At 42.0% G+C, this 26,797-nt stretch overlaps 1 protein-coding gene across 1 annotated transcript in view; it reads left to right on the top strand.

Moving 5' to 3' along the window:
* The window catches only part of LOC144667994 (protein HEG-like), a 107,466-nt gene that overhangs the window by 39,397 nt on the left and 41,272 nt on the right, over positions 1-26,797 (top strand). Inside the window, exons 2-6 of the mRNA XM_078529689.1 lie at positions 8,673-9,401; positions 11,296-11,409; positions 13,991-14,100; positions 15,035-15,093; positions 21,228-21,370. Of these exons, the coding sequence (XP_078385815.1) occupies positions 8,673-9,401; positions 11,296-11,409; positions 13,991-14,100; positions 15,035-15,093; positions 21,228-21,370 (1,155 nt within the window). The remainder of the gene's footprint in view (positions 1-8,672; positions 9,402-11,295; positions 11,410-13,990; positions 14,101-15,034; positions 15,094-21,227; positions 21,371-26,797) is intronic.

The raw sequence follows: 26,797 nt of genomic DNA, 5'->3' as shown, positions 1-26,797 counted from the left end.
GCAGATGAAGTTCAATGCGGAGAAGTGAGAGGTGATGCATTTTGGTAGGAAGAACATGGATAGACAATATAAAATAAGGGGTGAAATTTTGAAGGGGATACAAGAGCAGAAAGACTTGGGTGTATATGTGTATAGATCATTCAAGGTGGCAGGACAGGTGGAGAGAGAAGTTAATAAAGCATATATTATCCTCGGCTTTATTAATAGGGGCAAAGAGTACAAGAGCAGGGAGGTAATGCTGAAATTATATGAGACACTCGTTAGACCTCAGCTAGAATATCGTGTACAGTTCTGGGCACCATATTATAGGAAGGATGTGAACACATTGGAGAGAGTGCAGAAGAGGTTTACAAGAATGGCTCCAGGGATGAGAAACTTCAGCTATGTGGATAGATTGGAGAGGTTGGAACTGATCTCCTTGGAGAGAAGAGGGCTGAGAGGAGATTTGATAGAGATGTTCAAAATCATGAGGTTGGACAGAGTAGATAGGGAGAAGTTGTTCCCACTCGTAAAAGGATCAAGAACGAGAGGGCACAGATTTAAAGTGATTTGCAAAGGAAGCAAGTGTGAAGGGAGAAAAAACTTTTTCTCTCATTGAGTGGTTTGGGCCTGGAACGCACTGCCTGGAAGTGTGGTGGAGGCAGGTTCAATCAAGGCATTCAAGAGGGCATTAGATGTGCAAGGGTACGGGGAAAAGGCAGGGCAATGGCATTAGGTGATAATCCTCATTTGGGGAGCCAATGCAGACCTGATGAGCTGAATGGCCTCCTTCTGAGCTGTTAAGATTATGTGAACTTGAACCCACAACCATCTGACTCAGAGGTAGGAGTGCTACCCACTGAGCAACAGCTGCAAGAATTCATTCCAAAATTTGGCATCAGCGAAACCAACAAAAATAGAATTGGGGAGGGTAGAAATGTCTGTATATTTGGGCCTGAATCTTCTGGTTGGCGCATGGGTGCAGGCCCTGCACGCCGACGTGTAAGATGACGTGCGGTGATGTCGGGCGCCCGTCCTGAAGTCACCGTGCGTCATTACGATCTTTAGTTCAGCGGGCACGCACCAGAGTCGGCTACGCACCCGCCGAACTGTCAAAGGCCATTAATCAACTAATTGAGGCACTTGTGAGGGCTGCCCGTCCAACCTTAAGGTTGCCGGGCAGGCGAAGAGTCCAGGCGGACTTCGCATTTTTCATGGAACCTCATCCACGGGCGGGATGCGGTTTCATGAAGGCTTTATTAATTTAATAAAGTGGTTCATGCAAATTGATAAACATGTTGCACCTCATTTGACAATGTCTGAATAATTTTTAAACTTTTTTTTTTTCAATTTTTCACACTTTAATTAGCAGCTCCGTGCCTCAGGAAGATTTCTGTGCTCTTTTGCATGCATGCGCGTGAAAGAGCACAGGTCTCGACTCTCCCTCCTGCCCCCACCCGCACAGGTAGCGCTGAGCGCTTCCGGGTGCGCCTCACTCTGGGCGGGCCTTAATTGACCCGCCCACGTAAAATGGCAGCACAGCCAATCACCGGCGCTCCCACCCAACCTGCCTGATGGGGAGAAAATTCCCCCCTTAGTGTTGATCATTTGGATTGCAGTTTGTTGATTTTGATTTAAAATGTTCTGTTTTGATTTATGACCTCCTCCTTAAACACAGCTCCTTGTAATTAGATACGCTTGCTTGTTCCTTCTGATGAGCGTTCACTCCTACCCATTCTGATATTCAGAGTTGTGGAAGTGTCATCATTTATCAAAGTTTGTGTCCGGGCTAGAAGCAATGTTGGGCTCCCAAAGAGGAAAGATGATACCTGTCAGCAGTGTCCTCTTTAAAAGCAGAATGGTTTTGTTTATGTAGTATTGTTATTGTTTCAGTTGTTTGGAGCTGTAAGTTCCACTTACTCAGCACCAATGAAACTGTGTGTTTGCATCAGTTGAAACCATTACAACAAACGTATCTACTCCTGTATGGTTGCTTTTTTTTTCATGTTCCTTTTATAAAATGTGGTCATTTACTGTTTACACTTTTATGCTTGTGATTGAGGCAATCGCTGTGTAAAAATATTACAGCCAAAGCTCTTTCTCTGCTATGAACCCTGCCCCCCCCCCCACCCCCCCCACACCCAAAAAGACTTGAATGATGTTAGTCTCTACGTAGATATTTCAAAGAGGTTAATCCCTTGTTATCCCCGGCTGAGGTTACTCCTGGACAAGCCACATCCCAGAGTGGAATCCAGCTTGATAGATCCTAACTTTTATTTGTTTGTTTAGATACGTGGAGAGTGGCTCCTGAACAGAGTCACAGGAGTCAGCTGATGAACTTTTAACAAAAGAATAAAGCATTTATTTGACAGGAAAAGATGAACTGTATTACAGTGCTCCTTCACCCACAACTATACCTTTACAGACATATATAGATTTGTAAGAATAACGCAAGTTACAGAAGCTATCTTACACTTTGGTGTTCACTGTAGGTACACAATCTATGGCGACCTGTGGTCAGACACACCACACTTTGAAACCAAGTGGCAGATGCCACATCAACCAGATGCTATGGATCTCTCCTCAACTCCCCCCGGATGCTTGTCACACCATGAGCCAAACGGTCTCACCGAACTCCGTCTTTCACGTGAGGGTTTCTAATCTCCACTCTCCAAGAACTCGCTTTGGTATCTTCTCCCACACCAAATCTTTCTCTCAGACACCTTCTGCAAGGGTTCACCCCCGGGGTTTCAAATTCTCCTTCCGATGTTCCTCTCCCCCTGGGTCACCACATGCATTCAAGCTGTCTTCCATGCATGCTCTCTCACCAACTCAGCCATCAACAGTACACCACTGCTTCACATGCCCATAGCAAAGAGTTACAGATATTCAACTATCTCTTTGGACCTTCTTGCCTCTTGCAAGCTGTTCTTGCTTTAAATCTGCTTTCTGCAGCTTTTGTCTCTTTAAATCTGAGCTTGGAGGCTTTCTCTCTGCCCTTCACTCTTAACTTCACTTAACAGGACCTTTTTCAGATTCCTGTCCTTCTTTTGACTAGAAGGTCTATTTGGGACTTTCTCCTGTTCCATTCCCTTGGATTTTGAGGTATTTTCTTTAGTTTGGGACTGGCTATCTGTCCGCTTTCCTCCAGTTTCTCCTGGCAGCTGTCTTCAAAACCAACTGAGCTCAAGCAGTTTCCAAATCAAACTGCTGTTTCTAATTTCTTCTGTGTGTGTCTGTAGGAGGGACCTGCATCTCCGGACCCCTGTTGCTAGGCAATAGCCCAGTTTCTTAACTCTTGTTTGTTTAAATTAGCTACAACAGTTGTAAAACTCTCATTAGAAATGCAGGCATCTTTTAAAGTAAAACTAAAACTCAATTTGACCTTTTTTCTTAACACACAGATACAGAACTACAAATCAAACTTGAAACATTAAAGCTAAAACTCATTCCTAACACCCACAAATACCAATATAACTTGCTTAAACGATCTCTATTTCCTAATGCCTGGTAATACAACTTTAAAAAGGAGGTAGTACTGTGAGAAAAATTTTCTTGTCAAGTGTCATTATGATGCTGCTGTATCTTTAAGCCCAAGCCCAATCAAAATGCATTTGGAATTTAAACACATAGTCTAGAACCAGAACTTTCGTTCCCAAGTCTATCTAGTACAAAATTGCAAAGTGCTTTCAGCTGCAAGTTTGAGAGGAGTGTAATTCAAGCTTAAAACTATGATGTATCATTTGTTCTGATTTGTATCTACCTGAACCATTGTTTTTTTGAATTTTAGACCTTGGATATTCAAAATCCAAGGTGTCCAGATAATGCCTTTCTGGATATGAGAGAGAAATGGAGCATGTATGAATCAAGCAATTAGGTGGTTAGAAAATGTCCTCATTTTAATAATTAAAAAGAAGGATGTTTCCAAATCTTCAGAAGGTCAGTTAACTGAAGGAAGGGGAAAATATGTATTTATGAATTATTTACAAAGATGTAACTTCACCATAGAGTTGCAATCGTTGTCCGCTGGGTCGGATAGAAGAATTTCAACTATACATATTTAACTACTTGATTGTTTGCTCCATTATTTGTGCAATGAGTTCCACTTATTTCATATTACGTTTATAGCACATCCCCACATCTTTAAAGACCGGAGTAAGAGAGGATTTATGGAGGCATTAGATAATCCCCTTGCCTATAGACAATTACCAAACTGTTGATCCAGGTGCGCTGTCAAAAATATTCCCAGATTTTGAAACAAGGGCACATTCCTGAAACTATGGTGATTTGGGACTCGCCCTTTAGACTTCCTTCATGAGAGCCAAAACAGTGCATGGTAAGGAGTAAGATCCAAAACCCTCGCAACTAAACTGTAATGACTTTAATTGGCAAATCCTGGCATTCCAAGTTGGATTTTCAGGCTGTTTTAACTAGAACAGCCATAGAATTTTCATAACTGAAGCACATTTCTGAAAATGTAAATCACACAGTGTTACATTACACAACCTGTATGTTTGCTCTGCATAAAGAGATTATGTATCTTGGAACAATGGAGTTGGACTTGGAGATTTTTGCTTTTTTAGATTGTAGATTCTTGCTTTTTAATGCATTCACTCTTCAGACAAAACACTGCTCCATATTTTTAAGTGTTTCCAATCCATCTCTGATCATAAATCTCACTCCTTTGACGTATCTGTGAAATGAATACTTCTTAAAATTGTGTAACTCTCACCCTTGTCATTGTGCCTGTCTGAATTTCTTCCACACTAGTTAATCAGCAGGCTTTTATTGGAATCCTGTAATTTGATAGCTTGAATGGTGAACTGCAAGATACAATATAAAACCTTTGCTTGTTTTTAAGAGCTGTTATGATTCATTTCATGTGACTTTAAATTCACTTCAGAAAGCAATGTTCTTTTGCTTATGATTTTCAACTTTCCCCTGTAAAAATGTTCAACTTTTTGATACAATCTGCAAGTAGGGGTAAACGTAAATAACAAGGGACTCTAAGGTTATCGGGGCTCGGCTGAAGGTGGAGTGGATGTCTCAATCAGATCAGCCATGATCAGATTGAATGGCAGAGCAGGCTCGAGGGGCTGAATGGCCTAATCCTTCTAATTCGTATCTTTGTATCTTGAGATTTTAAACAGTCGCTGTGGTCTCTGATCAAAGTCACAAAGTTTTGTCTCACTTCAAGATGTTGCACTCCAAAGAGGAACAAGTATAATCAGCAGAAACCAAAGCCCATCTGATCTCTGTTCTGTTTGTAAGCATGCAAGTAACCATCAAATTGACCAGTTAAATACTTTAAACAATTTCTTCTTCCTGTGTGCCATCTTCTTTCTCCACTCACTTTTTCTGCATTTATCTTGTTAAACTAACAATCCTTGGGTAGAATAAAATGAGAGTTTATCCCAAAAAAATGGTCTTTTAAGTGTTAGTGATACCTGCAGGAGGGTATCCTGTGCCAAGGCCGGTTTACTGCTCAAGGCTCGAGTTGAAAATGTTTTTACCTGGGTCTTCAATGCTGCAGATTTCAAGATATCATTGGAGTTGTTTATTTGTTCCCATGAAACTGCATTACTTAGAGTCCACCATGGTGACCTATATCAACTGATGATGTAATAAAATATAGAGAGGATATGGCTTTGAAAGCTCAGTGTAGGTTTGATTAACACCAAAGCTGCAAACACTGGTTCAACCCAAGATGGTCACTAGACAAGGAAAAGGCTGAAGCCAATGTCTTGTCAATGTTCGTTCTGATCGGTTTGCCAAAAGAAGCAATGGGAGGGGTTGATAGAGGTGGTAGCGATATGGTTTTGAGAGTTATCCATGTACATGTAGCAACTATCCCTATATGTGTGGATGGATACTGCCAAGTGCTTGGGTGAAGAGGAGGCATCCAAGGGTAAATCCCTGTGGGACCCTGAAGGTAATGAGGTGGAAAGAGAAACCATTGCTGGAAATCTTGCGGGTATGATTTGATGGCAAGTTTGGAACCGAGCAAATGCAGTCCCACTGAGCTGGACAATGGAGGCAGCCATTGGTGGAGCTGGTTAACTGTCTCAAAAGCTGCACAAAGGTGGAAGAGGACTAAAATGCTGTACTGTGTCCACAGTCACAAAGGATATAATTCGTGACTTTGAATAGGACCATTTCACTGCTAAAGCAGGGGATCTAATTGGACAGATAGTGGGCTCAGATTTGGGAGGCAACAACACATTAAAGGAATGGGTGTCGACACAGTGATACCAAGTACTTCAGACAGCAAGTTTAAAATAACAGAGGTGTGCAGTGAGAAAAAACTCAAAAGGATTTTAATTTTGTCAATTCTCTTATACTGTTTAACCACTAAATAAGAATTAAACCAATGGTATTTGGGATGTATGTTTTTGCAATTATAATGAATACAAGGAAGTTTAACGTATTTACTGGTCTTTGGGCCAGACTTGCTGAATTACTGTGTCAAAGTAAATGGAAACAAACCTGTTTGGAGACTTGGCGGGGGGGGGGGCGGGGTTGGAATGGAGAATGAGGTGGGGTGGGGTGGGGGGGTGGGATGGAGAATGAGTGTGGGGCCAGCATTGTAATATAATGCTTACCTCTTCAAGAATTACAGATCCAACATGTGATAGGGGAGAAAATAACACGTAGATACCTGAGGACAGAAAAGAGTTTTTGAAGAGAGATCTGAGAAAAGTTAATGCAAATATTGCAGAAAAAGTGAATAACTGGACATATAAATATTTGTGAAAGGAAGAATAAATAAATGTGCACTTAAAAAAATTTTGTGAAGTCATAACTAGTATTTTGCAAATATAAGGGCTCTGCCTCCAAGTATTGATATGTAATTTTCTTAGCCACATGTCAGTTTTGGAATATGTTGCTTCAGTAAATTTGCTGTGTTCAAGGAGTTGGCAAAATGCATATTACATTAAGGATGTAGTGAGACTATGGTGAACAAAAATATTTTCGTAGTATTCATGAACTATTTTTCTTTCCGATTCAAATTTTATACTTGATTAGAGTTAAATATGGTAAACCTGGTAATTGACCTCTCTGCTAGGGGAAACAAGTCTTTCCTATCCATTTTGTCCAGGCTCCTCAATTTTTGTACACCTCAATTAGGTCACCCCCTCAGCCTCCTCTCTTCTAAGGAAAACAAACCCTACCCTACCTGATAGCTGTAATTTTCCAGCCTTGGCAACATTCTTGTAAATCTCCTCTGCACTCTCTCCAGCAGTTATGTCCTTTTCTGTAATGTGGTAACCAGAACTATATGCAAAGGTCCAGCTGTGGCCAAGCCAGCATTTTATACAGTTCCAGCATTACATCCCTGCTTTTGTATTCTATACCTCGTGCAATAAAGAAAAGCATTCCATATGCTGCCTTTACCACCTTATCCACTTGTCCTGCCACCTTCAGGGACCTGAAGACATGCACCCTAAGGTCTTTCATTTACTCTAACCTCTCAATATCCTCCTGTTTATTGAGTATCCTCTTGCTTTGTTTGCCCTCCCAAAATGCATAACCTCACACTTCTCTGGATTGAATTCCACTTGCCACTTTTCTGCCCACTCAACCAAACCATTGAGAATTCTGGAGACAACAGCTATCCTCTTCACTATCAACTACATGGCCGATTTTTGTGTCATTTGCAAATTTCCTAATGATGCTTCCCACATTTAAGTCCAAATCATTAATACGTACCACAAACAACAAGGGACCCAACACTCAGCCCTGTGGACTGCCATTAGAAACCGCTTTCTGTTCACTAAAACATCTGTCAATCATTACCCTTTGTTTCCTGTCACTGAGCCAATTTTGGATCCAACTTGCCACATTCCCCTGTGTCCCATGGGTTTTTACTTTTCTGACCAGTCTGCCACATGGGACTTTGTCAAATGCCTTACTAAAATCCATGTAGACCACATCCAATGCACTACCCTCATCAATCCTCCTTGTTTTTCAAAAAATTTAATTAAGCTGGTAAGACGCAGTTTTCCCTTAACAAAACCATGCCAACGATCCCTGATTAACCTGTGCCATTCTAAGCGACAGTTTATCCTGACTCTCAAGATTGATTCTAATAATTTGCTCACCACCAAAGTCAGACTGACCGGCTTATAATTATTTGGCCTATTCCTTGCGCCCTTCTAAAACAATGGTACAACATTCGAAGACCTCCAATCCTCTGGTACCTCACCTGTATTTAGTGAGGATTGAAAAATGATCCTCGCAGCATCCTCTAACTCTCTCCCTGGCTTCCTTTTAATAGCCTGGGATACAATCCATCTGGCCCTGGTGACTTATCCACCTTCAAGGATGTCAGTCCCTCCAGAATTTCCTCACTCCTGTTTTTTTTTTGTTATTCCCTCGTTATGCTTATTGTATCTAATATTTCACACCTCCTCATTAACTAGAATGCCTGCATCATCCCTCTCCTTAGTGAAGACAGCGATAAAGTACTCATTGAGAACCCTGCCCACATCTTCAGTATCAACAGTGACTTCACTCCAAAAAGTACTTCAATGGCTGCAAAGTGGTTTGAAATGTCCAGTGATCATGAAAAGTGCTTTATAAATGCAAGCCCCTTGCCCCTTTACCTCAGAAATGACTGTTTTTCTGCAGGAGTTGCGCGGCTTTAAAATTATAAAATATTTTCCAATGATATGAGTGACTATTTCTTTCAGGAGGAACAAATACCACGGAACTGACTCCTGTGACGTTCATGTCATCAAATTCCACCACAACAGTAGGATTACCGACACTTCAGGCAACTGCGCTAATATCCACTTCAAACCAAAATGTGCCCAATGTAAGCACTACTTCAACATCCACTTCTGGCCCTGAGGGAACTTGGGTGTCATCCACTGTTATGGTATCCAATACAAGCCTTTCAACAAGCACCCTACATAGTTCAATGCCCAATGTAACATCCTCTTCCACTGATGAATATGTGAGTACAACTGAAATGCAAACCGCTCTTTCAAATGTAACATTTATTACCACAAGTTCACCTGTAAACATGACAAATACAATATCAGAGGCTCCAACTATTCAAACGGCAGCGACATCTGAGATGCCAACAAACACTACAGCTAATGTCACCCAAACCTCAACACTGGAACACACAACCATCCCTCCGACACATTATAGTTCATCAGCCACTATATCGGCTACAAGTGGACATATGAATTTTACAGTGTCAACAGTAGATTCCGCAAATGGAACATCTATGGCGGTGACACCAAACATTACATCAACCAGCACACCTGCAACCATTGAAACCAGTGTAAATGCTACAGTGCCAGTGACTACTACAGTGCCAATGAATGCTACAAGTGAAGCGACGACTCAGGGTACAGAAGTTTCGAATTCTACTTGGTCCACAGCACAGACCTCGGCAAAACAGTCTGCAGGTAAAGTGCAAACAGTGTAATAAACAGCTTTGCTGCATCTTGTTAGGAAGCTGGCTAGTTAATTTGGGGTTAGTGTTTAACTACACTTCATTAGTCTTAGCAATGATTAGCTATTTGGATGAGACAGATTACACATTCTTTTTATGGTAAGAACAGCAGTGTTGAGGGCCCAAGTATCTGCCAAATGCATATAGGTAAGATGGACTAAAATTTCTTTACAGGCACAGCTAGTTGTTGATATAACTTCCTCCTGCCAAGTGCTGGTGCTCTCAAAAGTTACCATTTATTCTGACTTGACCTTGAATCTTGTCAGCCATAATGACCTTAATTTCTACTCCGTGTATAGTAAATACCTTAAATTGTAATGAAAACTTTACTGGTAACATGTTTGAGCAATCAGCAACTTTTTGCCAGATAAAACCTGAATATAGAACCTTTTCTCGAGAAAGAACACTCCCAATATTCTGATTTAAGTTTAAATCTGGGAAAAGTAAACTTGATGGGAAGAGGTGAATTTTTTGTTATTCATTCATGGGATGTGGGTGACGCTGGCTAGGCCAACGTTATTGCCCATCCCTAATTGCCCTTGAGAGGATGGTGGTGAGCTGCCTTTTTGAACCGCTGTGAATAGTGGACAATCTCTCTTATTTTGAGAGAGAAACGAAAAGTGGTTAAAAATTAATGTTAACTTGTAAATCATGGATTGCCCTTGTGAATATTAAGAAAATCCGAGGTCAATGAAGAATGAAGGAGACATTGCTGGCATTTTTTTTGATAAACTCATCTTGCTTGGGATCTAATGGGAAGTGGAATTTTCCATTAGTGCTTGTGATGGTTATTGTTGTGAAATAGATTCTGTTGTATAAATAAGCATCTGATTTATTTACAGATTTGAACACGTCAGTTTTCCATCTTGTTCAGTAAAGCTATTTAATTTTATGCTACAGTGTTGTTTCTTTCACCATGCGATACATTAGAAACACTATCAGTAAGTTCTTCAAGCAGAATGATCAGCTAGAGTAGGGGAGGCAATATTCTGGAACCATTGAAGAAACAGTTGGAATACTACAGTGGGGGAACATTGGAATCTCTAGATAAACGAGCTTAAGATGGATATCTTGTGACCTTGGAAAGATTCGCTTTTCCAGTTATTCTCCTTTGTAATTAATTACCTGACCTGCATTTTGTGTATGACCAGAGATTCCCAGTTGTAATTTACACTATAAGTTGACCAGGTAAAATCTATCTTACCCAGTACTGCACAAAGGAGCCATGTCCTTGAGTTATGTATGTGTGGCCAAAAAGTTAGCCCAGGTCTTGGATAAAGGCTTGGGTTCAAAATTTATTCAGTTCAAGCTTCAGCTAGTTCAGGATACAGAAGATAGTGTGTGTAGTTCAAAATATTGCATAGGAACCAGAATCTCCTCCTTGTATGATCAGCAGTGAAGAGTCTGAACTGGAGTTGGTGTATTGGTTGTCAGACTGTCCCATCATCTTGCATTAGTGATAGTGTAGCTTTTTTTTCAAATTTCTAGATTAAGAGCATGACAGAGCTGTGCTTTAAGTGATTGCTGAAGCATGAGGGAGAGATTCCTTGCAGCACTCATTATCCATTTAGCAATCAGCTCTCGTAACTACAGTTGACAATGGGTCGCTCAGGGTTTGGGTCAAATAAAGTCCCATAATTAAAACCCACTGAAGATTATGAATAGCCTTATAATTACATTTGATAAGTCCTGTAATAAATTATTGTAAGCTGTTTTTCTTCTAATCCAAAGCTTTTGATTATTTGTGTTCAGTAAATTTCGAACATTATATGGGTGTGACTTCATTTCATTATGGATTTATTCTGCAAATAATACATGTTGATATTGCTATTTATTTTGACTTCCAGATCACTGCGCAAACATAACCTGTCCTCCAAGCAGTAAATGTGTGAATCTTTTTGTGTCGTATAAGTGTCAATGTCTCCTTGGGCTCTTCGAAAAAGCAAATAACTGTATAACAGGTAAAAAGGAATTGTCAATGCTATAGTTTTATGATAATATCTACACCAAACTCTTGATGCATATAAGCTATTTTTATATTACATGAGACCCAAGCCAGTGTGCCAGCTCCTGTTATGCTGGTCTCTTACAGCCAAGAGGAAACTTGGCAAGATTTCCCAATCACAGAATCACAGTGAAGAAGAGGCCCTTCGGCCCATCCAGTCTGCACCGACACATGAGAAACACCTGACCTACCTACCCAATCCCATTTACCAGCACTTGGCCCATAGCCTTTAATGTTATGACGTGCCAAGTGCTCATCCAGGTACTTTTTAAAGGATGTGAGGCAACCTGCCTCCACCACCCTCCCAGGCAGCGCATTCCAGACCGTCACCACCCTCTGGGTAAAAAAGTTTTTCCTCACATCCCCCCTAAACCTCCTGCCCCTCACCTTGAACTTATGCCCCCTTGTGACTGACCCTTCAACTAAGGGGACCAGCTGCTCCCTATCCACCCTGTCCATGCCCCTCATAACCTTGTACACCCTCGATCAGGTCGCCCCTCAGTCTTCTGTGCTTCAATGAAAACAACCCAAGTCTATCCAACCTCTCTTCATAACTTAAATGTTTCATCCCAGGCAACATCCTGGTGAATCTCCTCTGCACCCCCTCCAATGCAATCACATCCTTCCTATAATGTGATGACCAGAACTGCACACACTACTCCAGCTGTGGCCTCACTAAGGTTCTATACAACTCCAACATGACCTCCCTACTTTGTAAACTATGCCTCGATTGATAAAGGCAAGTGTCTCATATGCCTTTTTCACCACCCCACTAACATGCCCCTCTGCCTTCAGAGATCTATGGACACACATGTCAAGGTCCCTTTGTTCCTCAGAACTTCCTAGTGTCATGCCGTTCATTTAATACTTCCTTGTCAAATTACTCCTTCCAAAGTGTAACACCTCACACTTTTCAGGGTTAAATTCCATCTGCCACATATCTGCCCATTTGACGATCCCGTCCATATCTTCCTAATGACCCAGTAGAGTCTAACACAAAAGCAGTTTAAGATTTCACTCACTGGGAGTAGATTAAATGTTGCATTTATATTGTGGAGATGCTGGTTTGAGTTTTTGTGCAGTTAAGTATCTACCATACTCATTGCTGTCCTGCATGTATCCTGGATGTACTTTCAAAACAAACTGGGTGCACAAGCTTGTTTCCTGCATGTTATAGGACAGCTACTACTTTGAGTTATTCTATGATACTCTGCATGGTGGATATTAAATCGCTGATGTTAACTAAGAAACAATTACCCATACCCTCATTTTCTGGCCACTAACTGCCCTCAATATATAGGCCAGCAAGAGTAAAAGATTTTCGCTGAGGCGACTCTTTTAAGCCACTTTGTGCTTTTGCTGGTCTGTCCATGGTTTTGTGTGTGTCCATGCATCTTGTCATTCCTGCACTAATAGAAACAGATTAAAGGTGGGGGTGGGTGAATGAAATCACTGGTTGGAACCCTCCCCTGACCCTTTCTCTGCCCTTTGACTTGGAGAAGAGTAACTAGTGTTAGGAGAATGTGGATCAAATAAAGAAAATGTTCCTGCAAATATTTTTTTTATATATAGTTCATAATCTGGTATAATTTTTCTTTCTTGTGTGTTAATATTTTCTTTTATCCGCATGTCAGACTAAGGTGACAACTTTTGAGAAAATGCTGCCTTACACTGATCGTGATTATGTTGTAATTAATATTGGAAATTGAACTTGTTACCTTTCATATCTTCAGCATGAGTTTGGCTCAGTTGTAGAATTCTCTCACCTTTTCTGAGTCAGACATTTGAGGGTTCAAAGCCCACTACGCACCTGAGTACACAGTATAGGATGATACTTTTGTGCAATACTTCCTGATGGACTGCTGCATTGTCAAATATGCTGTCCTTCAACTTAGATCTTTCTCCCACCCGAATAGAGTTTGTCTCCCAGTTCTCCTAGCACTACTCAAAAAAAAATGCAGCGAAACTCTGGTGTGTGGCCTAACTTTCATCCTCAACTAATGTCACCAAAATAGATTGGCTGCTGTTTGCCTACATTTCAAAAGGAATTAATTGGCTGTAATGTCTTTGGGGTAACATGAGGCGATGAAAGGTGCTATATAGATATTTATATATATAAAAAAACAAATACTTGTTAGAATTTTCCATTAATGTACCGTCTCCTATTATTTCCATCATACCTCATTTTGTCCATGCCCTATAGCAGATGTCCCTCCCTTCCTTGTGCAGTCACTTTCACTGATGTTAAATTTGACATCTATTTTCTGTTGCATATAATGACTATATATTTTTTAATCTATTTGTAGAACATTTTCCTACTCCATTCTGTTTGTGGATTATGTTGGCTGGCAAACTGAAAATGACAATAACAGGAATTCACAGCCCATATAATCTCTCTCTTCCTCATGGATTCAAACCAGAGGACAGGAAAGGCAATCTGTTTGTGGCTTTTTATTGGTACGATTGAATCCTTATGCTAACTGTCCAGGCTAGATGGCCATTATGCCAATGTTTTATTTCTGTATCTCTCATTCTAGTGAGGATCTTCCCTGGAATCTTGCACCTAAAAAATATCACTTTTACGGATGACATGAAAGAAATAAACTCGAAGGCGTTTTATGACATTGCAACAGACATAGAGAAAGAGGTTAGTTAACCATCCAGAAAACTTAACACTTTTTAAAACCATTACCAGCTAACGTATCAGATGCTTGCACAACAACACAGCAATTCAGGTTTATTTGCCCAATGTCCATGAAAATCTCTGATTATGGAGCACTGATCCCCCCATGAGATGAAACTTCAAAGTTTAATGACCGGTTACAATTCTCTTCTACAGTTGTGGTAGAGACCACGAATTATCAGTCTGATCACAGTCCTCCAGTGTGAGTTGCAGGACTACTTGTAATGATTGAAAACTTGAGGTTTGCCCAATAGGGAATCATCAAAGCAAGTAAATCGCATCTGGCACTGTGTGTTTAAATGCTGCTGCGAGCTAGCCTCTCCCTAGGTTAATTAAGCTCCATTAAGGGGGACATCCTGCTGGATTTGTCATAGATCCACTGACCCAAGTGTTTAATGGACAATTGGAACCTTTGTTTTCATGACTGGATTGAATGGAGGAAGAAAAACTGGAAAATTAGTTCTTGCAATCTGCACCTTTCTTTTTTGAAATGCTGTTTTCTGCAATGTATGAAAAGCTGAAAAATGCACATCCATGATTGTATATGATTTTATTTTGGCAGTAGGGTGTTTTACAATGTTCAAATTGATTTTATTGCTTTTCTCAAGGATTTTTATTTTGAACCATTCAGCTGACCACAACTCACTGTATAGTGCTTATTTCTTGTGTTCTTATAGGGTGTGTTTTCAGTCTTGCCTTCTACCACAGCCACTAAACGTAGTAATAATTTAACAACATGCAGCATTGTAACATCAGAACTTCTTGCTTTTGAACAATTACTTTAAAAACTATTTTATTAGGGTGTGAAAATGCTGCAGCATACAGTCAAAGATGGAAACGCTGACATGATTCCTCAAACTTCTTTTTTGTTTTCTCCCCTTCTCCCCATTGTAATTAGATGAAGAGTTTCTTCAAAGACGACAATTCCTACTACAAATCTATTGTTCGGAAGCTTGGGTAAGTATCCACTTTTATTCTAGAACCTCAGAACGCTGGGTAATTCTGAACATGTGCTACATCCTGTCTTCAGCTTGAAAATGCACGTAAGCCTATTTAGCAAATAGCGGTTACCCCAAGATCACCACAGACTTTGCACAAGTGCCTCTTTTAGGGCAGCACTAATATAAAAAAGAGACCCGTAGTCCAATCAAACTAAAAGAAGCTCAACATAAGCAAATATTGTTCCAACAAAAGCTATGTCTATCTACAGGTATAAGATATTCTATACCCTGCAGTATCCATCGATTGTGGAAGATAGGGGTTAAGACCCTTGAAAGATGATGCATCCTTGTGTTTTCATGGCTTCTTCACTTTTTTTTCCACTGTTCAGGCTATTCACTTTAAATTCTTGTTCTCTGTTCCATTTCTCAAGGCAAACTGCTATTGCCCTTTAGAAATGTTACGAATAATATTCGTCAGTTGTGTTTCGATTCTTTTAAAAATGTGACACAGAAAAGACTTGGTTGAACAATGAAGAGATTCAGTACTTCTCCTCTTGGGATCGAGGATGACTTGCTTTCGCTCTGGTTCGATGGATTCTGAGATTGCTGTTAAATTCAACGTGCGATCTAGAGACTCTGCCGCATGTGGGGCAAGTTGTGCATGAAGGATGGGGTCGCCCCTGCCTGTTTCCGACAAAGTCTCTCTGTGTTTGGTGCCTTCCCGAATGAATCTCTCCATTTTGGTCAGTCACAAACCAGGGACTTCTGTGAGTCAGTGGGGATATTTAACCTCTTCAGAGACGCTTTGAGAACATCTCCAAAGCGTTTCTGATCTCCTCTTGGAAGTCCCTTGCATGAGTTCAGAGTAGAGCAGTTGCTTCGGGAATCTGATGTCAGGCATATGAACAACATGTCCAGCCCATCGGAGCTGGTTTTAAGCGATCAGCACCTTGATGCTGGGTATGTTGGCTTGGGAGAGGACACTGCTGTTGGACCGCCTTTCTTGCCACCAAACCTGGGGGATCTTGCAAAGACACCACTGGTGATACTTCTCCAATACTTTAAGATGCCTGCTGTAAGACTCCAAAGCACAAAGGGGTGTGGTGACCACTGCTGTCCAGTAAACTATGGCCACTCAGACTTGGGATTCTGGTCTTTAAATACTCTCTTCCTCAGTCAGCCTAAGGCACATTGGAGGCAATGATAAATGTTGTCTATGTCTGCCTTCATTGAAAGGAGGTTTCCAAGGTATGGAAAATGGCCTGCATTTTATAGGATCTCATCATCTTCATCAATTTGGCGAGGGGGGTGGGGGGTAACCTTTGCATGCTATGAAGTTGCACATGTAACTAGAATATAATAGTGGGATAAGCTGTAAAACAATGGTGTGGGGGGGAAGATGTTGGCCTTTAACTGTATGTTTGAGTGAGGTCTGTGTTCAACTTCTGTACACAATCCAAGAGCGCTTCAATTTTTGTTGGCTTGGATATGACTCATTTACAGCTTGACATGTTCATACAAATCAACTCATCTTAGCTAATGTGTGAATTTGCATGTTGGCAGGGTGTTTTTGTACTGTCTTAACATGAAGGCCTCCACACTACTGCACATAACTACATCTTGCCCGCAGCCTGCCAAGTGGCAAATTGAGCATAGCTCATTGCCAGTGTTTTTAAATTGAGTATGTGGAGAATTCTGGAAGGTATACAGAAGGTTAAGCAGCTCGCCTCCATTTGTAAATGGAAGAATTGTACACTTGACATTGTATGTAGACGTAAAAGGTCAATCCACCAACTCCTTTGTGCATTAGGATGGATCAGAAATCCAGGCTCTTAAATCAAAGTGCGCTTTTTGAACACTTAACAGGATGGAGTAAATTGTTAAAGCTACTTGGTACAGGCAAGCCTGCTTGTGCGTAGAAATATTACTGTCCACTTTTTTCAGCTGAGTAGCCTTTTGGCTTCAATGTAAACTCGATAGCAGCACCTGGTTTTCGGTGGATTTTTTTTTTCTTTTGGTACGGTGGGGTTGCAATTAAATCTAAACTGAACCACAGCTATGTTGCCTCAGAAGGAAGTTCATTACCATTTCTAAAGAAGGCTGGAGCTGGTCCCAGAAGTTGAGTGAAACCTGTGAAGCTACAGAATGAATGACTTTTGAGATTTTTAACAACTTACAATACTGCTCGAGGGAGAATGAAGATAAAACTGGCTCAGACCAAGGATGTGTTCTTTGGTGCAAAAAGATCTAGTATATATGGCCAGTGTAGTTTGGCCCAAGAGTCTGCAGTTGGAGCTTGGTCTTAAAGGCACAGGAATTCATCCAAGTTTCAATCATCAGCATCAGACTTGAGAGACCTCATCATTAATATAAAACCTTGCTTTCAAATAAGGATTATGGAATAAAACTAATAAGAAATAAAAGCTGTAATGCAACGTAATGGTAGAGTTGCCAGCAAGTTAGAAACTGAGGGAAAGCTTCTTCAAATCTGCAACTAGCAATTAAGAGACCACTTCCAATCTGTAATACTGGGCAGAGCTTCAATTGCTGAGCTCAGATCCATTGCATCTGGACAAACAATGAGTAAAAAGGCAGATACTAGAAAATTTAAGTGTGAATGGTTATTGAAATGTTCACTCTGTCTTGTACCCGTGTTCTGGCTTACTGTCTCTTCTGATTTCCCTCCCAACCCAATGAACAAGTCTAATGTTAATGCAGTGATTTGAAGCAATTTGCCTTCTTACAATTCTCAACTTAATTTTTGCCGTAACAAAAGTTACATGCAAGTCATGGGTTTGCAGTGGGGTGGGGCGGGGCGGGGGGGGGGGGTGTTGTGGAAGTTGCATTCACGTTGTAAACGTGGTTCTTTTTTTCCTATCTTTCCTTCTGTACCCCCTGACATGTTTTCCAAGCATCTCTATTACTGACTCTTGCAGTGACTTAAGAGCAAATCTTGCATTTGCATTCAGGTTATGAAAGTCTACTTTCCAGAAGGGCTTCAAGTAGGGATATTCTGAGATTATAAATATGTAAATTCTATAAAATTTGGTTGATGTTGGAAGCAGAATTGGCTTCATTAACAAGCTGAAGACTTTGTTACAAATATCATAGAGACTGTTAACATTTAAAGAGAAGTTTGAAATCCCCATTATTTACTGAACAAATTAATAATCGCTTGGTAGTATAGAACTTGAGCGTTGCTGAAAGAAAGAGACATGCTGTTGAAGCCTTTTGTCTTGCACTCAACAGGACACACACAAGAATACCAAGTTTCAAACGAACAACAATTTATACTGCATGAGAAAAGGGATTCTGATTGGTTGGCGAATAAGTTCTGATTGGTGCCATGACAAACGCACCAGGAAGCTATCAACCCCCATGCTTTTGTTTATTCAAAAAAAATGCAATGTCAGGACATGTTATTTTGCCCTGTAGAGTACAGGTCCCTGCATATGGAATAAATGTTGCTTCTAGCAAGCATAAGTGAGTAACATTGCGGAGCCCAACTGACAGTCTTAAATTGGTTGTTAGTGTAATTCTTAGCAAACTCGGGATTGTTCAGCAAGTGCTGCCCAATCGTGGAATCACATCTAACGTTAGACATTATGGGCAGAATATTACACTCGGCGAGGGTAAAATGACGCACGATGACGTCGGGCGAGTGTCCTGACGTCATTGTGCAGTCTCGCGATAATTCATTCAGTGGGTGAGCGCTGGAGTCGGCTGCGCGCCCGCCGACAATTGAAAGGCCTATTAAGGCCATTAAGAAGCTAATTAATTTGAAATTTACACTGCCCGTCCAACCTAATGGTTGGCAGGCAGGCGAAAAGGCCAAGCAGCCTTTACATTTTTTAGGAAACCTCATCCACGGGCGAGATGAGGTTTCCTAAAGCAAATAAACATCAAACAAAAGTTTTATTTTTGAATTAAAAACACGCCCAGCTCATGTGACAGAGTCACATGAGGGGACATGTTTTATGACAATTTGATTTCCTTTTTAAACAGCGCTTCATCTCCCTGAGGCACGGAGCTTCACATGCGTGAAGATCGCACTAGATCTGCTCACCCTCCTCCCCCCACCCCCACAGGCCTTAATTGGCCTACCAGTGTGAAATCGCGGTGCGGAGCTGATTACAGGTGGCAGTCGGCTTCCTGACCACCCCCTACTGCTCCCGCCAAGCACCCCCACCAAGGGCAAAATCCTGCCCTATGTTTTGCAAGCACAGGTTGGGTGAGTATGATTAGTGCTCTTGCCTTTTGCAAACAGCTAGAGGGACATGTTGTTTGATACAATCCACCAGTCGCTTGCCTATGTATTTGGCATCACACCAGCACTGAAATTCATATACCACATTACTCTTTTGTGCGCTGGGCAGAATGTCTTTTTGACTTGACAGCAGCATCCTGTTACTGGAAAACACCACACTAGCAGCGTGAAATGTTTAGCTTCACCTGTTGCTCAAACCTTTGAGATACTTTACCCTACCAGGGTAATTTGATGTAGGTGGAGCACTTTTCTGGTCCAAAGATGGCAACCTTAATTGATTTTGTGAGTATGGGCAATACCCAGCGATCAGGGTAGCTGTTATACCGCAGGGTAGCTTTGATGCATCCTATTTCAACATCAAGCTTGCATGGTGAGCAAATGGCTTGGGCCTTATTTACGAGCTTGCGATAAGGTCAATCTTCTAGCATGTGGAGCTGTAGGAATCCCAAAGCGTACATTGACCAGTGAAGGTAGGCTTGTGGTAGACAGTAATAGAGAACCCATGAGTGGATTTCTCAATGAGCACCTCGAGGAAAGGAAGCTCGTTAGATTGCTCTATTGGTGAATTTGAGCAAGGGGTGGAGCGCATTAAGGTGTGTAAGGAAATTTTTGCATGCTGCTGCAGATTCCAATAAAGAAACTGTGGTATTTACGTATTGGAAATATGCAAGGAGTAGGAGATTAGGAGTCATTCTATCAAACGCATTTCTCATGGAAGCTGGCAAAAATGTTAGTGAGAGCTGGCACTAGACAGGGAACCCAGGGCAACACCATCTATTTGGGCGCACACACTGTCATTAAAGCTGAATTCAACTGCGTGAGAGGATGTGCAAAAAGAATAAAACCACAAAACTTCATGGTTTAAAGCCAATGAATTTTACTAGACAAGAATCAAGTAAAGCAAACACTACTAAATAAATATCGACTTAGGTGATTCCTTTATACTTTACTTCGGAAAGCACAATAAAATACAACCACACAGATTCTGGACTAAAATCCTCAACTGAACCTTCCCTTTTCCACTATGACACCCCCAGAAAGTCTTTGGCTACTTATCAGGTTCTTGAATATTATCCACTTTCTTGGGACCAACTTCAAACTTTTTCATAGCTGTCTTGCAAGGTCTGGGACTTTTCAGCTCAAGCCTTATCTTCCCTCGCAATTTCTGTGCAGTGAATTTAACAAAAAAAGATTAAAACATCTCTGGTTTCTATTAGCTGTATTCTCCTGGTCCCCAGCTGTTCCACAGCTCTTGAGAATTTTTTCCATTGCCTTCTGAGCTCCAAACTTACACACAAACTTGTTAGCTTCCAGCTCCAAGTCCAAAATCTCCTGGCTTCTCCAAGCTGAACAGTGAGCAAAATGCACAGCTAAACCCCACAGAAAAGGGTAGTTCCCTGCAACCTACCTCCATGGCAATGTGGCATAACCAGGGTGTTCCAAACAGAAATTAACACCAATTAACTCTTATCTTCAAAACCAAATCTTTGATTCTGAGATCCACATGAATAATTCAAATGTCTAATGAAGTCAGGGCAATTCTCACCAGACTTGATGTCTGCAGATCACCAGCTAAATGAAGGCCATCTGCCATTTTTATGGCTTTCACCTTCCTACCTCTGACATCATAAGTACATGGAAGACTTTGGGTGGCCTGGCATCTTCTGACATTTGGAGGTTCAGTTATCCCTCATTTAAGTATTTAATTCCTTGAAACTAATAGTTGCAGCTCTAAAATATTAATACAAACCAGGAAACTGGATGATTGCCACCTTTAGCCTGTGGCCCAGTAGATGCTTAGCAAGCAATGATGTTAGCTGTCTAATGAGCCTTTTTCATGTGATAACACTTTTATTCTCATTTGCTGTACTTTGTCTTTTCAGAAAAGGGAGTGTTAAAGCCTTTGTTGACAACATTTTTGCACATTCTTCCAAAGCAACACTGGAATCTGTCGACGCAAGTGTCAAAGATGGTATCAAAAATTGTTCATCCTGTACTCTAGTATCACGTTCAGACTCTTATAATGGTAAGTTCTGTGGCCTGGAGTTGCAGTTTAATAAACTAACAGTATTCATTCTTTCACTTTTTTTCAATTGCCTAGACATTTGAAAGAGAGCTGATCTGTCAGTTGCCATCATGACCAATGTGAACAATGAATTTGGGCATACTTTTTGGTGGCTAGATTTTGTATTCTGAAATGCGAGTCTGATTGTTCTCTTTCTTCACTCACCCCTGCTCCCCTGCACGCACACTTTCCAAGAGCTGGAAAGAAAAACTGTGTGCACCGTTTTGCTTGCTTTCTTCCCTCCGTTTTCAAGCTTTTAAATTGCCTTTGCAATATTCAATGCCACAAGTCGTGTCTGCACGACAAGATTACGCTGAGTTGTCAAAAACTGGTTGCAAAACTGGTTCCTGGTTATGACTATGCCTAAAGTTGCCTGTTTTGCCTCAGGTAAAATGCATTCTTTTTACTAATGACCTTCTAGCTTTTGTGTGTGTGTGTGTGTGTGTGTGTGTGTGTGTGTGTGTGTGTGTGTGTGTGTGTGTGAGTTTTTAACAAAATGTGCATTTTATCATGGACTGTGTTCATGAATTCAGTCCATGAGATCCATGTACCCTTTTTGAAAGCTTGGAACATCAGTTACTGAAGCAACTGTGTTACAGCTGTCTTATTCTGTCTAATTTGTGAGCTGCAGGGTGGAAGAAAATCAATATAAACAGTGAAACATTTTGGAATATTTACAAAGACAACCGCATTTGCAATGCAACAACAGCTTGTATTTATACAGCAACTTTAATGTAGTAAAATGATGCAAGGTGCTTCACAGGAGGGTTATCAAATGAAATTTGACACCCGGCACCATGGAGATAATGGGACAGATGATTAAAGGCTTTGTCAAAGAGGTAGGTTTTAAGGGGCCTTTTCAAGGAGGCAGAGAAGTTTAAGGGAAGGAATTCAAGTTTTTTTGCTTTGGCAGCCGAAAGCACAGCTGCCAATGATGGAGCAATTCAAATCGGCAATGCGCAAGAGGCCAGAATTGGCGTGTTGTGGAGATCTTGGAGAGATGGGGAGAAGGACAAGGTTATAGAGGGCAAGGTCAGGATGGAATTCGAAAATGAGGGTGAGGATTTTTAACAAAAACAAAAATACCTGGAAAAACTCAGCAGGTCTGACAGCATCTGCGGAGAGGAATACAGTTAAGTCTTCAGTGTGTCTCTTCACCAGAACTAAGGGAAAATAGAAAAGAGATGAAATATAAGCTGGTTTAAGGGGGGGTGGGAGAGGTACAGCTGGATAGAGGGCCAGTGATAGGTGGAGATTGCCAAAAGATGTCACAGACAAAAGGACAAAGAGGTGTTGACGGTGGTGATATTAGCTAAGAAATATGCTAATGGTGACATGAAGGATAGAAAGCAGGACGAGCAAGGTACAGATAGCCCTAGAGGGGGTGGGGTGGGGGGAAGGGATCGGAATAGGCTAAAAGGTAGAGATAAAACAATGGATGGAAATACATTTAAAAATAATGGAAATAGGTGGGAAAAGAAAAATATATATAAATTATTGGAAAAGGGGGGATCGGAAAGGGGGTGGGGATAGAGGAGAGAGTTCATGATCTAAAGTTGTTGAACTCAATATTCAGTCCGGAAGGCTGTAAAGTGCCTAGTCGGAAGATGAGGTGCTGTTCCTCCAGTTTGCGTTGAGCTTCACTGGAACATTGCAGCAGGCCAAGGACGGACATGTGGCCATGAGAGCAAGGTGGTGTGTTGAAATGGCAAGTGACAGGGAGGTCAAGCTTGCGGACTGACTGAAGGTGTTCTGCAAAGCGGTCACCCAGTCTGCGTTTGGTCTTTCCAATGAAGAGAAAACCGCATTGGGAGTAGCGAATGCAGTAGACTAAATTGAGGGAAGTGCAAGTGAAATGCTGCTTCACTTGAAAGGAGTGTTTGGGCCCTTGAGTGGTGAGGAGAGGGGAAGTAAAGGGGCAGGTGTTGCACTTTCTGCGGTTGCATGGGAAGGTGTCATGGGAGGGGGTTGAGGTGTAGGGGGTGATGGAGGAGTGGGCCAGGGTGTCCCGGAGGGAACGATCCCTGCGGAATGTCGCCAGGGGGGTGAAGGGAAGATGTGTTTGGTGGCGGCATCATGCTGGAGTTGGCAGAAATGGCGGAGGATGATCCTTTGAATGCGGAGGCTGGTGGGGTGATAAGTGAGGACAAGGGGGACCCTATCATGGTTCTGGGAAGGAGAGGAAGGTGTGAGGGCAGATGCGCAGGAGTTGGGCTGGACACGGTTGAGGGCCCTGTCAACCACCGTGGGTGGAAAACCTTGGTTAAGGAAGAAGGAAGACATGTCAGAGGAACTGTTTTTGAAAGTGGCATCATCAGAACGGAGGCGAAGGAACTGAGAGAATGGGATGGAGTCCTTACAGGAAGCGGGGTGTGAGGAGCTGTAGTCAAGGTAGCTGTGGGAGTCGGTAGGCTTGTAATGGATATTGGTGGACAGTCTATCATCAGAAATTGAGACAGAGAGGTCAAGGAAGGGAAGGGAAGTGTCGTGTCAGAGATGAACCATGTGAAAATGATGGAGGGGTGGAAATTGGAAGCAAAATTAATAAATTTTTCCAGGTCCAGACGAGAGCATGAAGCAGCACCGAAGCAATCATCGATGTACCGGAGAAAGAGTTGTGGGAGGGGGCCGGAGTACAACTGGAACAAGGAATGTTCCACATACCCCATAAAGAGACAGGCATAACTGGGGCCCATGCGGGTACCCATAGCCACACCTTTTATTTGGAAGAAGTGAAAGGAGTTTAAGGAGAAATTGTTCAGTGTGAGAACAAGTTCAGCCAGATGGAGGAGAGTAGTGGTGGATGGGGATTGTTCGGGCCTTTGTTCAAGGAAGAAGCGGAGAGCCATCAGACCATCCCGGTGGGGGATGGAGGTGTAGAGGGATTGGACGTCCATGGTGAAGAGGAGGCGGTTGGGGCCAGTGAACTGGAAATTGTTGATATGATGTAGGGTGTCAGAGGAATTGCAGGTGTAGGTGGGAAGAGACTGGACAAGGGGAGAGAGAATGGAGTCAAGATAGCAAGAAATGAGTTCCGTGGGGCAGGAACAGGCTGACATGATCGGTCTGCCGGGACAGTCCTGTTTGTGGATTTTGGGTGGGAGGTAGAAGCGGGCCATCCGAGGTCGGGAGACTATGAGGTTAGAAGCTGTGGTGGGAAGATCTCCAGAGGAGATGAGGTCAGTGACAGTCCTAGAAACAATGGCTTGATGTTCGGTGGTGGGGTCATGGTCCAGGGGGAGGTAGGAGGAAGTGTCTGTGAGTTGACGCTCAGCCTCTGCGAGGTAGAGGTCAGTGCGCCAGACAACAACAGCACCACCCTTGTCAGCAGGCTCCACCAGCCTCTGCATTCAAAGGATCATCCTCCGCCATTTCCACCAACTCCAGCATGATGCCACCATCAAACACATCTTCCCTTCACCCCCCTGGCAGCATTCCACAGGGATCGTTCCCTCTGGGACACTCTGGTCCACTCCTCCATAACCCCCTACACCTCAACCCCCTCCCACGGCACCTTCCCCACCCCCCCCACCCCCCACACCCCTCACCGTTCATGCGCCCAAACACTCCTTTCAAGTGAAGCAGCATTTCACTTGCTCTTCCCTCAATTTAGTCTACTGCATTCGCTGCTCCCAATGCAGTTTCCTCTACGTTGGAGAAACCAAACACAGACTGGGTGACCGCTTTGCGGAACACCTTCGGTCTGTCCGCAAGCATGACCCAGTCTTCCCTGTCGCTTGCCATTTCAACACACCACACTGCTCTCATGGCCACATGTCCGTCCTTGGCCTGCTGCAATGTTCCAGTGAAGCTCAACGCAAACTGGAGGAACAGCACCTCATCTTCCAACTAGGCACTTTACAGCCTTTCTGACTGAATATTGAGTTCAACAACTTTAGATCATGAACTCTCTCCTCCATCCCCACCCCCTTTCCGATCCCCCTTTTTTCCAATAATTTATAGATTTTTCTTTTCCCACCTATTTCCATTATTTTTAAATGTATTTCCATCCATTGTTTTATCTCTATCTTTTAGCCTTTTTCGATCCCTTCCCCCCACCTTACCCCCCACTAGGGCTGTCTGTACCTTGCTCGTCCTGCTTTCTACCCTTAATGTCACCATTAGCACATTTCTTAGCTAATATCACCACCGTCAACACCTCTTTGACCTTTTGTCTATGACATATTTTGACAATCTCCACCTATCATTGGCCCTCTATCCAGTTGTACCTGTCCAACCCCCCCTTAAACCAGTTTATATTTCACCTCTTTTCTATTTTCCCTTAGTTCTGGTGAAGAGTCACACGGACTCAAAACGTTAACTGTATTCCCCTCCGCAGATGCTGTCAGACCTGCTGAGTTTTTCCAGGTATTTTTGTTTTTGTTTCAGCATCCGCAGTTTTTTGCTTTTATCTTAGTGAGGATTTTTAAATTGAGCTCTTCCTGGAATGGGAGCCAATTATAGATAAGTGAGCATGGAGGTGATGGGTGAATAGGTATTTGCTGCCTATATTCTAACTGAGTTTTAGACAAGCTCAAATTTATGTAAGGTGGAAGGTGGGAGGCTGGCCAGTGGGATGCTATGCTTTTTGGCTTGTTTTACTCCACTTGGTTTGGAAATGTTTGAATTTTTGAGTGGAAATCTAGAAATAAATATGGACCAACTGCCTATGATGTCCATTTACAAAACAGCTTGTATTTATATTGCACCTTTTAACAGACAAAGTATTTACAGACCTGAGAGGCTTGAATTGTGTATCATTACAGGATTTGGAGAGAAGGAATGGCCAGAGTACATTTAAATCTGTATGGTGCATCGTTGTCCTGTGCTCACATTTGAACTTATTTGATATTGGCCATTACTATTCAACTGCTAGGAATTTACATTACACTTGATTCACAGGCAAAAGGATAGGGCTTTGTGAGTAGAATAAAGGTGAACCATGGATAAATTGCAATTTGCTAGCCATAGTTTGTGGCATTCATTGAAACTCTTTGAGTATTTTGGAGTGGTCAGCATTTTGGGCATAGAAGATAGAAAAAACTAAAATATCTATGAAAGAGTACAACCTCAAGTAAGAGGTTTGGAATGTGTTCAGATTCATTAAGTGTTTTTTTTTTAACAATGGGAGCTGAAAGACAAACTGATTAGCACAAAGCAGGGAGACAAAGAGTGACAAATGGTCTGAGATATACAGAAACAGGCTCCTGAAACAAAGAGTGCTGGGAACAAAGATCGACAGATGCACAGGTGCAGAAAGAGGGATAAGAGCACTCTACTACCGCTTGGTGGTGTCAAATTACAGTGAGCGGGGAGAGATACTGCCCTGGAATTCCTGTGGCTTTTGTGTGCATATTACATTTCTCATGGGTGACTGTCTGATTGCAG

The sequence above is a fragment of the Cetorhinus maximus genome, chromosome 25, assembly GCF_964194155.1.
Source record: "Cetorhinus maximus chromosome 25, sCetMax3.hap1.1, whole genome shotgun sequence".
Classification (NCBI taxonomy): Eukaryota; Metazoa; Chordata; class Chondrichthyes; order Lamniformes; family Cetorhinidae; genus Cetorhinus; species Cetorhinus maximus.
This window is presented reverse-complemented; position numbering and strand designations above follow the sequence as displayed.